The sequence below is a fragment of the Schistocerca gregaria genome, chromosome 8 (genome assembly GCF_023897955.1).
Source record: "Schistocerca gregaria isolate iqSchGreg1 chromosome 8, iqSchGreg1.2, whole genome shotgun sequence".
In the NCBI taxonomy this organism is placed as follows: domain Eukaryota; kingdom Metazoa; phylum Arthropoda; class Insecta; order Orthoptera; family Acrididae; genus Schistocerca; species Schistocerca gregaria.
In genome coordinates this window covers 134,358,206-134,374,336 of record NC_064927.1, presented here as the reverse complement: position 1 = coordinate 134,374,336, position 16,131 = coordinate 134,358,206, and the positions used below count along the sequence as shown (strand labels likewise).

General features: G+C 38.9%; 1 protein-coding gene across 2 annotated transcripts in view; it reads right to left on the bottom strand.

Moving 5' to 3' along the window:
* LOC126285323 (protein HIRA) overlaps positions 1-16,131 on the bottom strand; it is a 236,297-nt gene that overhangs the window by 151,853 nt on the left and 68,313 nt on the right. For both annotated transcript variants that reach the window (XM_049984625.1, XM_049984626.1), the window contains one exon: positions 799-966. In XM_049984625.1, coding sequence (XP_049840582.1) covers positions 799-966 — 168 coding nt within the window. The remainder of the gene's footprint in view (positions 1-798; positions 967-16,131) is intronic.

The window sequence follows — 16,131 nt, the reverse complement described above, 5'->3', positions numbered from 1 at the left end:
AGTCTTGAACAGTGATTCTCACTGGGTTTTCATCTGGCGTGAGGTAGGAAACACATACTAACCTCTTAATATCCTTGAAAGGGACCTGTATGGAGGTCGTGGTTTGATGGTGTGGGGTGGGATTATGATTGGCGCACGTAACCCCTGTATGTCTTTGACAGAGGAACTGTAACAGGTCAGGGGTTTCGGGACATCATTTTGCACCAGTGGGTGCAGTGGGGCCCACCTTTCTCCTGATGGGAGATAACGCACGGCCCCACTGAGCTGCCATCATGGAGGAATACCTTGAAACAGAAGGTATCAGGCGAATGGAATGGTCTGCCTGTTCTCCAGACCTAAACACCATCGAGAACATCTGGGATGCTCTCAGTTGCTGTATCACTGCACGTCTTCAAACCCCTACAACACTTCAGGAGCTCTGACAGGCACTGGTACAAGAATGAGAGGCTATACCCCAGTAGCCGCTCGACCACCTGATCCTGAGTATGCCAACCCATTGTGTGGCCTGTGTAAGTGTGTGTGGTTATCATATCCAATATTGATGTTGGGGTACATGCACAGAAAACAGTGGCATTTTGTAGCACATGTGTTTCGGGACGGTTTTCTAAACTTATCACCAATACCGTGGACTTACCAATCTGTGTCGTGTTTGTTCCCTATGTGACTATGCTATTAGCGCCAGTTTTGTGTAGTGCCACATTGTGTGGCACCACACTATGCAATTATCCTTAATTTATGAGCACAAGTGTATAATAAGAAACGAATTATTCCTACTGTAGGAAAATTTAGTAAACTTACAACGCATGTGACAGCCTTTCGGTGTCCAACAAAATCCTTATCTTTCCGCCATCCCTCACGTTCAACAATTTGAGCAGTGGGACCTCCACCATTCATGGCATGTGCTGATACTAAGTACTGACCATCTGGTGACCAGCTGAGCCTCAAGACATGTGTTGTACCTCCACACTAAAAATTTAAGAAAAAATACAAATAAATAAAACAAAACTGAACTGACATGTTGTAAGCACTTTGTAACACTACAATTTACAGTATTATTAGACTAAATATAATATATTAAAATATTTTTTCAGTGATGAGAAAGCAAGAAATAAGATACTAAATACATACCTCAGTGAGAACATCAGTTTATACAGTGGCAAGCAACACAACTTAGCACATAATAAAGTTCTAAGTCTAAATACTAAGTTCACTGAAACTTCAGATAATCACTAGGTTCACGCCTGTTATCACACTTCCAAGAAACAGAAGCAATAGCAGCTTTTTCAGCTAACCTTTTGTTGTATGTTAAAATTTTGGGTGAATACTAGAAATGGCTATAAGAAGTATGTTATTGCGATCACAATTTTGTGCCAACACAACTGGTCACTAAATATATCATCTCCCCTCACTGACTCTAACACAATAACACAACTGTGTACTGGGACAGAGCAAGTGGGAGCTGCAAATGCACAGACGTGTGACAGCAAGTGACTGGTGTATCAAATTTATGTTTTCCAGTATTTTCTGTGATATGCAGTCCTCCAGTTCATTAACTAGGGTCAATTCTATGTCAATCTTGTAAATATTTTCTGGGACAGTTTTATTTCACCCTGTAGATGTAGGATAAATGTCTTGGAGTCACACTTCAGGACCTAGTCTGGGCGTGGCAGGGCGTGCGAAGTGGGAGCTGACAAGGGTCAATGCACAGAATAGCACGAGACAAGGTTTCTATGAATGAATCCCTTACATCTGCCATAGTGCTTGAGGATGGACGGGCAGGGGGTTGGCAGTAGATGAGCCATGAAATCCAGCAAGCCAATGACAAACCCGGGGATGATGTCATCCATGAGCCAGTTGGCAGGCTCCAGGAAGTCGTTCAGCACAGCGAGAGGCTAGCTGTAAATGAGGTCAGTAGCTGATGTCTCAAGTTCAGCCCTGTGAACAACAAGGAGGCTGATGAATACCAGCACCATGACAGTATTCCACCTGCTGTTATGATAGCTGAGTGTATGTTTCAAACTGGTGAAACCGTTCCATCAAGCCATTGGCAGCTAGGTGGTAGCTCAATGTGAGGTGCATTTCAGTCCCACAGAAGTCTATCAGACACACGTAAATAGGCACTTGTAGTCCACTGTGACATAGCATGGGCAACCAAAACGGGCAACCACAAGGTGGTGGCTACCGTGGTGGTCATGATGTCGAGTACTGGCATTGCCTCGGGGAAGCTGGTGAATCTGTCCACCAGCGTGAGAGGCAACAGCAGCAGTCATAGAAAAGTAGATGGTTGTCAAAATCCACACGAACATGCACAAAGTCTGGAAAAATGGTAATGTGGACATCTACATGGGGCCAATATTTACGCACTGACAGGTGAGGCGTGTGCAGGTTCAGCTCTTACAGTCCCTCTGAATACCTGACTACACAAAATACTGCATCACCAAAGCAACAGGCACATAGACAGTAGAGTGCACCACATTGTCTAACAGGTAGAATGCGGGCTTTCAGAAGGCAGTGGGCAAGAATGGGATTGGTGAGCCTCTGGATACATCACACTAGTTGCTGTTGTTTAAGCGGGAGTGGATGTACACTGAAAGTGGAGTCTGGATGCACCATCTAGGCAAAGGTGGGCGAGTTTCGGGTCTTGCTCTTGGTCATTGCTAAGTGCCTCTTATTCCAAGGATGAACTGACAGTGCAGATGTGGCTGAGGCAGTTGGCGATGACACTGTCAATACCAGTGACATGGCATATGTCAGTAGTAAATATGGAGTTGAATGACAGGTGCTGGAATTGATGTGGGGAGCACAGATCAGTGTTTTTTGATAGGGAAGACAATATAGATTTGTGGTCAATGAATACCATGAAGTGATGGCCCTTCTCAAACAGCTGGAAATATCTGATTGCCTTGTAGATGGCGAGGAGCTCCCTTTCGTATCTGCTCCAATGCTGTTGAACAGCAGAGAGCTTGCTGGAGAAGAGAGTGAATGGCTGCCAGATGTAGTCAGTGTGCTCCTGCAGGACAGTGCTGATGAGTGTCTGACAGGCATAGACCAATATGGCAAGCAGGGCAATGGATTGGGGGTTGGCGAATGTGTCCGCCAGGTTGCTCTTTGTGGTGTAATTTTCTTCCATTTGTGGTATCCACTGCACCAGCTTGTTTCCCATTGTTCTGACCACATGAAGGGCAGCACTGAATGAAAATCTCTTGCATATCAGCAGTATTTCTCAGATGGCAGCAGAAGTAGTTTAAATTGCCAAGGAAGTGGCAGAGGCCCTTGAATGTCACCCAGCATAGGAAATCGAGGACAGCTTGAACCTTGTCAGGCAAGGTCACCAGCTGGCAGTGGAGATGATAATACATAGGAATACCACCTCAACTGGCACCAAGAATGCACTTTGCTGTTTTGATGATCCTGGAGGCATTAAAAATACTTCAAAGGTGCTTGTGATGTTCCTCGGGCATTGCGGAAAAAACAAGCAAGTTGTCCAAGTAAGCAAAACAGCAGGCAAGCATCAAAAGACAACGTCCATGAATGCTGTAATGTTGGGCAGCATTATGGAGGCCACAGGTCATAAAGGTGGTCTCTTAGAGACCAAAGGTTGTGATGATGGTGGTCTTTTAAATGTCCTCGGTTGCAACTAGAAATAGAGGTGAAAGCCTAGACACAGTTGATTGTGCCAAAAATTGTAGCTCTAACTAGTACTTTGTTGTTGTTATGTAGGAGTGGTACTCGTTACCAATCACAGATGGTAATCACTGCATAGGTGCCAGGAGCCATCCCCCTACTTGGTAAGGTGGGGGGTGAGCACCGACAGGCTCTTTGTACAATGCAATAGGCCAGCAATGAGTAGCTCATCAAACTTGGCCTTGGTGGCCTGGGTGCTTTGGTAGGGGCTTTGACTGGCGGAAGATGGGTGGACCAGGAGAGGTGTTGGTGTAGTGGGCAGTTGAAGTGCAGATCTCCCTTGGTGCACTGAATGAGTTTGTGAGAGCAGGAAATTGTGTTGGGGATCAGATTATGGGCCAAAATATTCCACATGCTTCACACTAAAGAAAACAGCAGAATGAGTGACGCATTTCGTTGACCTCCCTGTATCGCTTCCAACGAGATAGTCGCTGGATACATCAGGGAGCAGATGATAGTGCCTGATGAAGTCCACTCAGATAATGGGTCTGTAACAGCAATGTCAGTGAAGGTCCAAGGAAGGTTCTGTTACAGGCCATGGTCTACGATATGACGATATATGCTGTGGCAATGGTGGAGATTTAACTGCCATCAGGAGAATAGCTGAGGCAGCAGCATTGCCCCATATGAGCTTCTGCAGGAAGCAACTTGGACCTGGTATATATCAGGAATGGCATGGCAGGGCAACCATTGCAAACAAACAAGTGCTGGGAGACCGAGCAGCAGCTGGGCACACCTTATCCCAGCAGCTGTATGGGTCTGAGTGCCAAGAGTAGGGTTCCCAGTAGTTTGCAGCATCGGGGCTGAAGTGTTCGTGGTATCAGCAGAGGCTGGCCATATTGCTAGAGGTGTCAGCAGAACGGTTAGAGCTGCAGCAGTTGTTGTAGACGTCACTGCGTGGCTGGGGCTAGGGCTGCAGTGATGGCAACAGTCAGGGTTGAGGTGAGTCACAGCTGCCTGCAGCATTGCCATGTTGGCACTGAGTCAGGTGAGGATGTCGTACACCCACAGTTGCTAGGTAATGTGTTGCAGGTTGGCTGGTGGTGCCATTAGCAGCATCTCAGGGATCCTTCTGATGAGGCTGGCAGCGTTGGTGACAGAGTAGCAGGCATGTGATGTCACAGCTGTCTGTGAAACTATATATGATTCCAGAGGTCTTTCTAAGTCTCAAGCATCTATAATGTATAGATGCAGACTCAAGTGATGAATGAAAATGTTTACCAAGGCCGGAATTCAAATCCAGGTCTGATGCTCACTAGGCAGGCACAGTGCACAACAGCACAGACTACCCTGGCATGCCTCCCTCCGCAATCCACATTCCCATTCATATCTCAGCCAGAAATGGCAGTGGCAGCACATGCAGAGGTCTGTGTGGGTATCGGCATGGAGTCTAGTGCTGGGAGCTGGGCCACCAGTGGTCGCATCTCCATGAATTGCGAACACTGATTCGTGTTGCAGCATTCAGCTTCCGGAGCATGCAGTCAGCTCAGTGATCATGTCACATGGCTGGAGTGGCAGTAGCATGTGGCAAGGTGCAGGTGGGGCCAGTGATGGAAGCTTGGTGGCTAAATTCGAACTCTAATAGTACTCACTTGGGCATCAACACAGATGGAATTTCCCATGGCGTACATCACAAATTTACACACCGGGCTGTGAAGAAAGTATAAAGACAGCATGGCATGGGTGAGTCTTGAAACATATTGATGAGATTCTTGGTGCGAAGTGCATCACCATGTGGAATATTCATAGCGGCGTTGTCATGGGGGCTGTAATCGATATTGACCCCACAAGAAAAAGAACAAGACCGAGGGCGATGCCAGGTCAATGGAAGTCTTGCTAAGAACCAAGCTACTGCACCACACCAATGCCAGTGACCATAATAGGCAGCTATCTGCTTACACAACAGACCCAACAGCTTGGGGTGGAAGTAAGTGCACAAGGAAGAACCTCACTGCCTTAGCAGATTGTCACAGTGAGCTAGGAACATAGGGAAAATCTAAGATAGATGTGCGGTGAAAGGCCACCAGGCTTCTAATGATAGAAACAAATAATCAGAAAACAAACTCAAGGAATTATTAGAAAATATTTAGCAGACAGGATTACTACAAAATATTTAGCAGATAATTACAATGGTGTGATTCTCCAATATTATATACAAAGAACTATCTGAACATTGGACTGCAGCTATAATCCAATCAAAAAAAGGAGACAAACAAAATCCACACAACTGCAGAGGAATTTTCCTTTTGGATAACACATATGAAGTCAATAGAAGAATTTTATATAATCTTTGTAAAGATAAACTTGAACTGGAACTAGGATAATGCCAGGAGGATTTATGCCTTTGAGAAGCTAGCCAGAACAAATAATCAATTTGAAATTGGTAATGGATTATTATAAAGGAAGGGAAAAAACAGGAAGTTGTAACCTTGGTAGACTTCAAAAAAAGCTTATGATTATATTCACAGTTCTTCAATGATGAAGATACAAAGGAATTTGAGATGCCATCCCAAATTAATAAATATGATAAAATTAACTAAAAAAAACACCAACTCTAAAGTTAAGTTCAGAGGAGATACATCTGAGCCATTTATGATTAAAATAAGGTTAAGACAGGGAGACAGTTAATCACCATAATGGTACAAGGAAAATGCTCAAAACATAATAATTGGAACCAAGAAAGACCAAATAAACCTAAACTGCTTGAGATTCACAGATGAGTTGGTGTTCCTAGTTAATAACAGTCAACAAGACAAGAAATCCAATAACAAGCCTACAAAATAACAACAATCAATAGGATTCCAGACACCATTCGAAAAGACTGAGCAGATTCACTAGTAATCAACCAGATAACAGTAAATAACAGGAAAGTAAAAACAGAGAAATAATTTAAATACCTAGGAAAAATTATAACACACAAAGATGAGAAACCTGCATGGGAAGAAAGAACTAATAAAATGATAACATTTTTTGGGACATTGTCATAGGAAAAACAGTGACCTTTATAATATTATAATTTATTTCAGAACACACACTTGTGCTCACATTTAATTTGTCTATTTTTATTTTCAGATGGCCACTTCAATCTTCCAAGAGATCGTCTTCAAATCTTAAATTTCTTGATGACCATAAGAACCGTTAGCAAGGTGCAGGTCCAGATGCGCTAGCATGGAGAACACTGCTCAAAAAGCTTAAATTTAACACGATCTACATACAACAACAAAAGTCTATCAATCAAGGCTTAAAACATTACAGGATGGCGATTCAACAGAAATGAAACTCCTTTCAAAGTCACTTAGAAAAGTAGAATTGACATAATCACAAAAGCAGGGAAAATATACCCAGAATGTGTATTAATAAGAAATATAAAAAAGATGGACAATGGCACATTGCTCCAAATAAAGTGACGTACAATGAATGGGAGCCAATTACAGACACTATATGGGAAAAAAAGAATCTCTCTTTTTTTGGTCACAGGTGTGAGGACCCTTGAAAAACATAAAAATATGATTCAAATTAAAAACAGACAAACAATATAAAATACAAGGAGTATTTACAGATGAAGAATGATAAAATGTTGGAGCACATCAAAAGGTACTGGGCAATTCAGAAAGAAAACTTATTGATGATGATGATCAGAAAATTTCTGACTGAAGTGGTCCAATGAGGCCACAAAAGCAGAACAAGGATACAACACATCATCTGTGTATAGTTCTATAGTTTTTATTAAGTCCCAAACTTCTCACTGAGCAATGACAATGTTCCAAATTTAACAGCTAAATATTTAATAAATTCTACATACTACTCCTGTCATGACCTGATATCTTAAAATGATTTCCTTTAGTTAATAGCAATTTTGAAGCAGTAGGTTTAGATGTGGACAGGAGGGTATGTCAGAAGTATTTTGCAAGTTTTCTACAGTGCAAGAATAACAGCAATTTATTATTATTATTATTATTATTATTATTATTATTATTATTAACTTGATTGGCTACATTGAACCACATTCCATGTTCACTTTCTCTTTGAAGATTGGACAACTTGCTTTTTGTGCACAGCCCAGTATTTTTCATTTGTTCCAAACACAATTTTCTTAACTCGTCTGAAATATCTACCAGTCTTCTGTGCATCATTTCTGCTGAAAATTTATTATTCATGAGGAGAGTGTTAAATTTGTTTTTGTTCTCTGCATCAGTAATTCTAAGTTGGACTGCTTCAAGATCTTGTTGAATTTCCTTGGCCAAATGTTCTCCTGTCTTCTTTCCGAGACTTCTTATTACTAGTTGTTTTAAAATTCTGTTATCAGGCAGTCATAAGATATGGAAGAAATACAAGTTTCTTTTCTTTTTCATTGTGCTGGTGATTGAGTCAATCTCACAATAGACAATTTCATTAGGAAGGATTCTCCAGACTCCATCAACCTGGTATTTTTTATTGATGCATGTTCTGATAATTCTTCATTCAGTCTTGAGGAGTTGATCGGTTCTCCTTTCATTTTTAATTTGGAACAGACTTTCACAAGTTGCTTCTGGGAGAGTTACAGTTTTGTAATGTTGGATCATAGTGTTTATTAACAGGCATTTCTTATTATATGTTGACCAGGTTAGAAATTGTGCTTTTTTCATTTTGTTGGTTCTATTTATCCATGTTGCTTTCTCACCCAAGTAATGCAAAATAATTTCTCCAAGATATTTGAACTGTAGAACTATGTTAATTGATTCATCATTTATGAAGATTTTATCTATGCATAGAGATTTCATGGGCATGGTTTCAGATTCCTATATTTGAAGCAATTTTCTGGAAACTTGTGATCTGAGCATGAACTACTTCTATATCAAGGGCTAAGAGAGCTAAACTGTCAGCAAACCCAGGGTAGTTTGCTGTTATTGCTGATTTTCCTCCAATTTTGATTTTACATGGATTTTCTTTTTGCCAGAGTGTCATGATGTAATCGAGGGCCACATCGGAAATCAAAGGGGACAATCCATCACCATGTCTGAGTCCTGTTTTTATTGTGAAAGCTTTTGACATTTCTCCTCTAAATTTGACCTTTGAATTTGTGTTAGTTAAAGTTAGCTGAATGAGTTTTCCCAGTGTGGGATGGCGGCCATATGATCCAAGGATTTTTAGAAGTGTGGGCCTATGAACACTATTATACTTTTTTTCCAAATCTATGATTGGGATGAATAACTGTTTGCTTCTACACTTTTAACACTCCATTATTAGTTTCAGGCCAAGAATTTGGTCTGGGCACCTTCTGCACGGTCGAAATCCTCCTTAGTATTCTCAAAGTTGTTGTTCCAGAATGTTTTTCATCATATTGTAAATTATGCGGGAGAACATTTTGTATGTGCAGTCCAGAAGGTTTATTCCTCTGTAATTATCTTAAAAAATATGGATGGATTTGAATTTTAAAATTTTCCCAGCTGCAAGCCCGAAATTTGTTTGAACAATCGATGTATTATTCCTGAGGTCCGGTGCTCTGGAATTTTCTCTGTGATCCACATTTCAATTAGATGTAGGTGGAATTTATGACCACACATTTTCCAGCATTCTTGCAGATTTCTGCAAATACATAGTCTTCACCACATGCCTTGTAATATTTTTGTTCCTGAATTGCACCTCTACCTCTTTGATAGTTGGAGGGACTATTAGCTCTGGGGGTGGTTTTGGTGCTTCAGTGTCTACTTGAAATGTTTCCAGTGGGCCATCACAATTTAAAAGTTTATTGAAAGTCTCTGCAAGGATCTCTGCATTTTCTTGATTACTATGCCCCAAATTTCCTGACTTATCTCTCAGCAGCAATGTTGGGAACTCATACTTTTTAAGATATCTCCCATAGGTTTTGTAATAATCTCTTGACTGTTTCTTCTGTAAGTTTTCTTCTGTCTTCTCTATGGTATTTTAAGATGTTTGTGTTTTGTATGTCTGATGATTTAATGATTTGACTTTCCTTGGTTAATAAGTTCTAGATGTGATTCTTCAGACTTTTGGACTTTATGCTTTATCCAAGCTTGGTGTCTTCTTTCTAATGCCTTCATTCCACTACTCACGTTTCTTCCTAGGATTTATTGGAGCCAACTCTTCTGCTATGGATTTTAATTTAGTTGTTAATTTTTCTAGCGTATTATAGTTGATAGATCCTTCACCTGATTTCCTAGTGTATTTCCTCATTTTCTGTTAAGATGGTTGGGTCGAATTTTCTTCTAGTTTTTTTTTTGAGATCTTTTCTTTACTATTGGTGTTAATTTTATTTTGACCTTCAGAACATAGTGGTCTGACCCTGAGTCTTCACCCTCCAAACCTTTGACACTGTAGATTTCACAATGGTGAAATTTAACCATAAATATATGATCCAGTTGCCATTCCCTCTTTATTATTAATAATAATAATAACCAAAATTTTTAAGTTTCATATGTATACATATGTTAAAACAAGAGTCTGGAAGTCACTCACGGAAGATTTTGTCATGCATAATTAGATGACACACTTCTGTCAAGCTCAACTGGAATCTGATTTAACATTTTGGTTTTATCTGAATGCCAAATAGGTATTTTCGACAAAGGAAATTAAAAGTAGGCATTCGGATTCTGTGTGTCTACAGCAGTGTGCAAAGGATGTGTCAGAGCATCCTGAAACCTACCTTAAGCAAGCAACACATAATTTGATAAACAAACAGAGAGCTATACTTGAAAACTGAAAAACTAACTGATGTAATGAGGAAGAGGAGGCTGCAGTTTTTTGGACATATATTCAGAATCGATAACAACAGACCGACCAACTGGATATTCACATTATTCAATAGTTACAAATCCAAGCCCGCATAGTTCATAAGAGATTGAAATGGACATGGAAAATGCTGGAATTACAATAGACACAATAGAAAACAGAACATATTTAAGAAAGGCAGAATTTCAGGAGAGAAAGAAAACAACTAGACAATAGTGGACCCAAGAAGAAAGGGAACAAAACTCTAACAGGATGAAGGAAATTTGGGAACTAAGGAAATCTAATACAACAAAGAGCAGCCAAAACTGATTCATCGTACCCTCCAAATGGGTTATTCGAAAGAAGAAGAAGAGTTAATGTATTTTCTCCGCAATAAAACTCAACACTTTAGTTATCAATAGTGGTACGATTTTGTATTACTCAGGGCTTGAAGTGTAGTAGTTATCCTGTAGTGAAATTTTATGTATATTATACCAGCACATTGCAATTTTTTTAAAGTAATGTTCAAGTACTTACTTCCATATCTCATCATTGTCGTAAAACATACTGAAAATGCAAATGAGTGTAGCATGTTTAATTGCAAAAACTTTTTATGGCCAAACCACCTATCCCATTGTGTGGAACCGACATCATCATCAACTGAAACAGCATCATCATCTGAAATAGCAGTGCCTTCAGTACGAGAACTAGCAGCTGAACCACACACAGCGGAAGCAGCAGCTCGTCCTACACGAAACAGAAAGGTAACTCAGCGTTTTTTATGTTGAGTGACACGAGAGAAAAACAGTCAAAATCATGTGAAACATCTCTCTCGTGCATTAAACATGGGACTCCAGCGCCACAAGCAGAACTAACTAGTCTACTGAGAAAAAATACCACAAACAAATATACAAATGTAAAGGTGAGCAAGTCTCAAACTTTGTCTGTATTTCATCAAAATATAAGAGGTCTGAAAAATAAAATAGACCAACTGCTAATTCACCTAAGTGATGAAGAGTGTGGAAGTGAACCTGATATATTGTGTTTCTCTGAACATCATAACACAGACGGAATCAACATGTTACAGATTGAAAACTTTTGTTTAGCTGCCCACTACTGTAGATCTAGTATGGGAAAGGGTGGTGTCACAATATTTATTAGGAATAATGTAGTGTATAAATCTCTAGATTTAAGCAAATATTGTGTAGAACAGCACTTTGAGGTGTGTGGTATTGAGATAACAACAGACAGTGCAACAGTTATTGTGATGTCAATTTACAGGGCTCCTGCTGGATATCTGAACGTTTTTATGGGAAATATTGAATCACTCTTGTCCCGCCTGTCTAGAAAAACTAAATCAGTCATTGTAATGGGTGACTTTAATGTGGACTTTTTAACAGAAAACAGGAACAGAACATATCTTAAACACCTGATGTGCTCTTACAATTTAGTGTCAGTGGTAAACAGTCCAACTAGAGTAACAGCCAGTTCTAGTACATTAATAGATAACATATTTATAGATAAGGATGCATATAATAACTTAAGTGTAAAAAATGTTACAAATGGCCTATCTGATCATGATGGACAGTTCCTCACCATAAACCAAATAAATGTACAAAGGAGAGTAAATTTCATTTGGAAAAACATTAGGATTACAAACACACACAACATGGAAAACTTTAAACATAAACTACAGCACATGGACTGGTCTTCTGTGTATGCTGCTTTTGATGTAAACTCCAAATTTTATATATTTATCAACGAGATTACAAGTATTTTTGAAGAAACATTTCCTAAAAAGTTAATTAGAGAAAATCTGTATAAATCAGATCACAGGCCTTGGGTTACTAAGGGCATCAAAATTTCCTGTAGAACAAAAAGGGAGCTTTATGCAGGAGCCAAGACATCAGATGATTCACATAAGATTAAGCATTACAAATTGTACAGTAAAATTCTTAACAAAACCATACAGGCGTCAAAGAACATGTTCTTAAAGGCAGAAATTGATAACTTGAACAATAAAGTAAAAACTATTTGGAATTTTGTAAAGAAGGAAACGGGGAAAAGTGCAGTTCACAGTGAAAATATTCAAATAAAAAATCAGGATCATACTGTTAGTGATCCAAAAACAGTTGCTGATATGTTCAACAAACATTTTTTAACAGTAACAGAACAAATTGGATCGCAAGGCTCCATAAATCAAGCCATTAGTTTTCTGCAAGCCAGCGTACCTGGCACAGTACCACAAATCAAAATAACAACAGCCATTATTCCAGAAATTGAAAGAATAATTAGATCCCTGAAAAGTAAAAACGCCACTGGAGTTGACAACATATCTAGCAAATTATTAAAATACTGCTGCGACCACTTAAGTAGAATCCTTTGCCACATTTTTGATGCGTCACTTAAGCAAGGAATAGTGCCCGAAAGACTTAAGTATGCAGTTGCGAAACCACTGTATAAAAAGGGAGATAAAGCAGATACTGCTAACTATCGGCCAATCTCACTACTGACGAGTTTTTCTAAAGTTTTAGAGAAATTAATACATGCCAGGATTGTTAATCACCTCATTGAATATAAGATCATCAGTAAAAGTCAGTTTGGATTTCAGAAGAGGTTATCAACAGAAGAGGCAATATTTGCATTTGCTGCCAATGTTTTGGAGTCCATCAACAAAAAGATGAAGATAGTTGGAATATTTTATGACCTCTCAAAAGCGTTTGACTGCGTCAGTCACCAAATACTTTTGCATAAAGCTTCATATCTAGGCATAAGTGGGGCAGCAGAGAAGTGGCTCCATTCTTATCTTTCAAACAGAAAACAGAAAGTTGTACTGGATAGTCAAGAAGGAGCATCAGCATCATCGGAATGGGGAACAATCACCTGTGAAGTGCCTCAAGGCTCCATTCTGGGCCCCCTACTTTTTATTATTTTTATTAATGATCTTCCTCTATGTACAGATTTTTGTAAATTCACCATCTTTGCTGATGACACTACGCTACTGGTTGATAACTCGGTGGATGAACTTGAGGTGACAGCTAATAAGGTTTTTAGTGATATTGTGAACTGGTTTAATGTAAATGGTCTTTCTATTAATCACAGTAAAACAAACTATGTCCAGTTTCAGACAGTCTCTAAAGAAGATGAACAAGAACAAAAACTAGGTGACATGCATATAGCTAAGGTCGATAGTACAAAGTACCTTGGCTTACATATAGATAGCAAACTAAACTGGTCAAGCCACATCTTGGATCTCTGCAAAAGGCTGAATTCGGCAACTTATGCTTTACGCATTACCTGCTCTTACAGAAATACGGAAACCAGTAAATCAGCTTATTATGGTTATTTTCATGCCATTATGGCATATGGAATCATATTCTGGGGAAATCAGCCACTTGCTAGGAAAGTGCTATCTGCACAGAAAAGAGCCATAAGAATCATGAGTGGAGCCCACCCTAGAGCCATATGCAGAAAGCTTTTTAAAGAACTTCAAATCTTCACCTCCATTGCACAATATATATTCTCCTTGATGTGTTTCATAAGGGAAAAAAAAGCCCCTCTTCAAACCTAATAGTGTTTATCATAATCATGATACTAGAAGGAAAGATGATATCCACTATGAGCATGCAAACCTGAGTAAAGTACAGAAGGGGGTCCACTTCAGTGGTTGTAAGATTTTTAATGCCCTCCCTTCACAAATTAAGTGTTTAGTAGATGATGAGTTCTCGTTTAAGAAAAGCTTAAGGCAGTTCCTATTGCAAGGGTCATTTTATACTATAGAAGAGTTCCTGAACCACGATGAATAGTACCCTAGTACCTGTACGGATAAGTCTCAGATACATTTCCCACTCTTCATTTGTGATCCTGTATATCTATTACTTGTAAACATCTTAAGTTTTCAGTAGTATATTTTCTGTATGTACGTGTATAGAGTCTGTAATACTTAACTTTGTAACATTTATTTTTTTGTGATTTTAATTTGTAATGTTAATCTAAGCCATATAATTTTAATATGAATAATAGCAATACTTACAAAATACCATAAAAAGTTTGTAAAACTGACACGTTCCATATCCTGTGATGTATTCACAACACAGATCACCGGAACACGAAATAAATAAATAAATAAATTGACATTGTGGCTGTCAAATAAGACCATGTATCGGATTTGTGGTGCAGAATGAGTTGGTTTTGTTTATATATATTCTGTTCTCAACAAAGGATGTTGTTGCTGAGTAATTTTTCGTTGAAATTTTTGTTTTCTATAAATTTGACAGCTTTCCTTGACAAAGGCGATGATGTTGTATCATTACATACTTATCTTATTCATCTATGGAATTACATAGTGCTTATAGATTCTCTGTGTGGGTTTCTATGAATAGTCTTTCCTTATCATGATATCTATTTTGATAAAACTTCAAATAAAATTTTTATGTTTAAGTTCACTCTGTTCACTTAGGGGTTTTGTGTGTGTGTGTGTGTGTGTGTGTGTGTGTTTCTATTTCTTCTAAAAGGGCCATTTTTGGATTCTATCCTTTGCAAGTTTCTTCATCTCCCAGTACCTACTGCAACCTACATCCTTTCGAATCTGTTTAGTGTATTCATCTCTTGGTCTCCCTCTATGATTTTTACCCTCCATGCTGCCCTACAATACTAAATTGGTGATCCCTTGATGCCTCAGAATATGCCCTACCAACTAATCCCTTCTTCTAGTCACGTTCTGCCACAAATTTCTCTTCTCCTCAATTCTATTCAAAACCTCCTCATTAGTTATGTGATCTACCCATCTTATCTTCAGCATTCTTCTGTAGAACCACATTTCAAAAGCTTCTATTCTCTTCTTGTCTAAACTATTTATCGTCCACATTTCAATTCCATACATAGCTACACTCTATACAAATACTTTCAGAAATGACTTCCTGACATTTAAATCTATACTCCATGTTTGCAAATTTCTCTTGTTCAGAAACACTTTCCTTGCCATTGCCAGTCTACATTTTATATCCTCTCTACTTCGACCATCATCAATTATTTTGCTTCCCAAATAGCAAAACTCATTTATTACTTTAAATGTCTCATTTCCTAATCTAATTCCCTCAGCATCACCCTATTGAATTTAACTACATTCCATTATCCTCGTTTTGCTTTCATTGATGTTCATCTTATATCCTCCTTTCAAGACACTGTCCATTCTGTTCAGCTGCTCTTCCAAGTCCTTTGCTGTCACCGACATAATTGCAATATCAGCGAACCTCAAAGTTTTTATTTCTTCTCCACGGATTTTAATACCTACTCTGAATTTTTCTTTTGTTTCATTTACTGCTGGGTCAATATACAGATTGAATAACATCAGGGATATGCTACAACCCAGTCTCACTCCCTTCCAAACCACTGCTTTACTTTCATGATCCTCTACTCTTATAGCTGCCACCTTGTTTCTGTACAAATTGTAAATAGCCTTTCGCTCCCTGTATTTTACCCCTGAAACACAGTATTCCAGTCAACATTGTCAAAGGCTTTCTCTATGTCTACAATTATAGAAATATTTGACTTTCTTTAATCTATTTTCTAAGATAAGTTTTAAGGTCAGTATTGCCTCGTGTTCCAACATTTCTATGGAATTCCCTGAGGTCAGCTTCTACCAGTTTTTCCATTCGTCTGTAAAGAAATTGTGATAGTTTTTGCAGCTGTGACTTATTAAACTGATAGTTTGGTAATTTTCACATCTGCCAACACCTG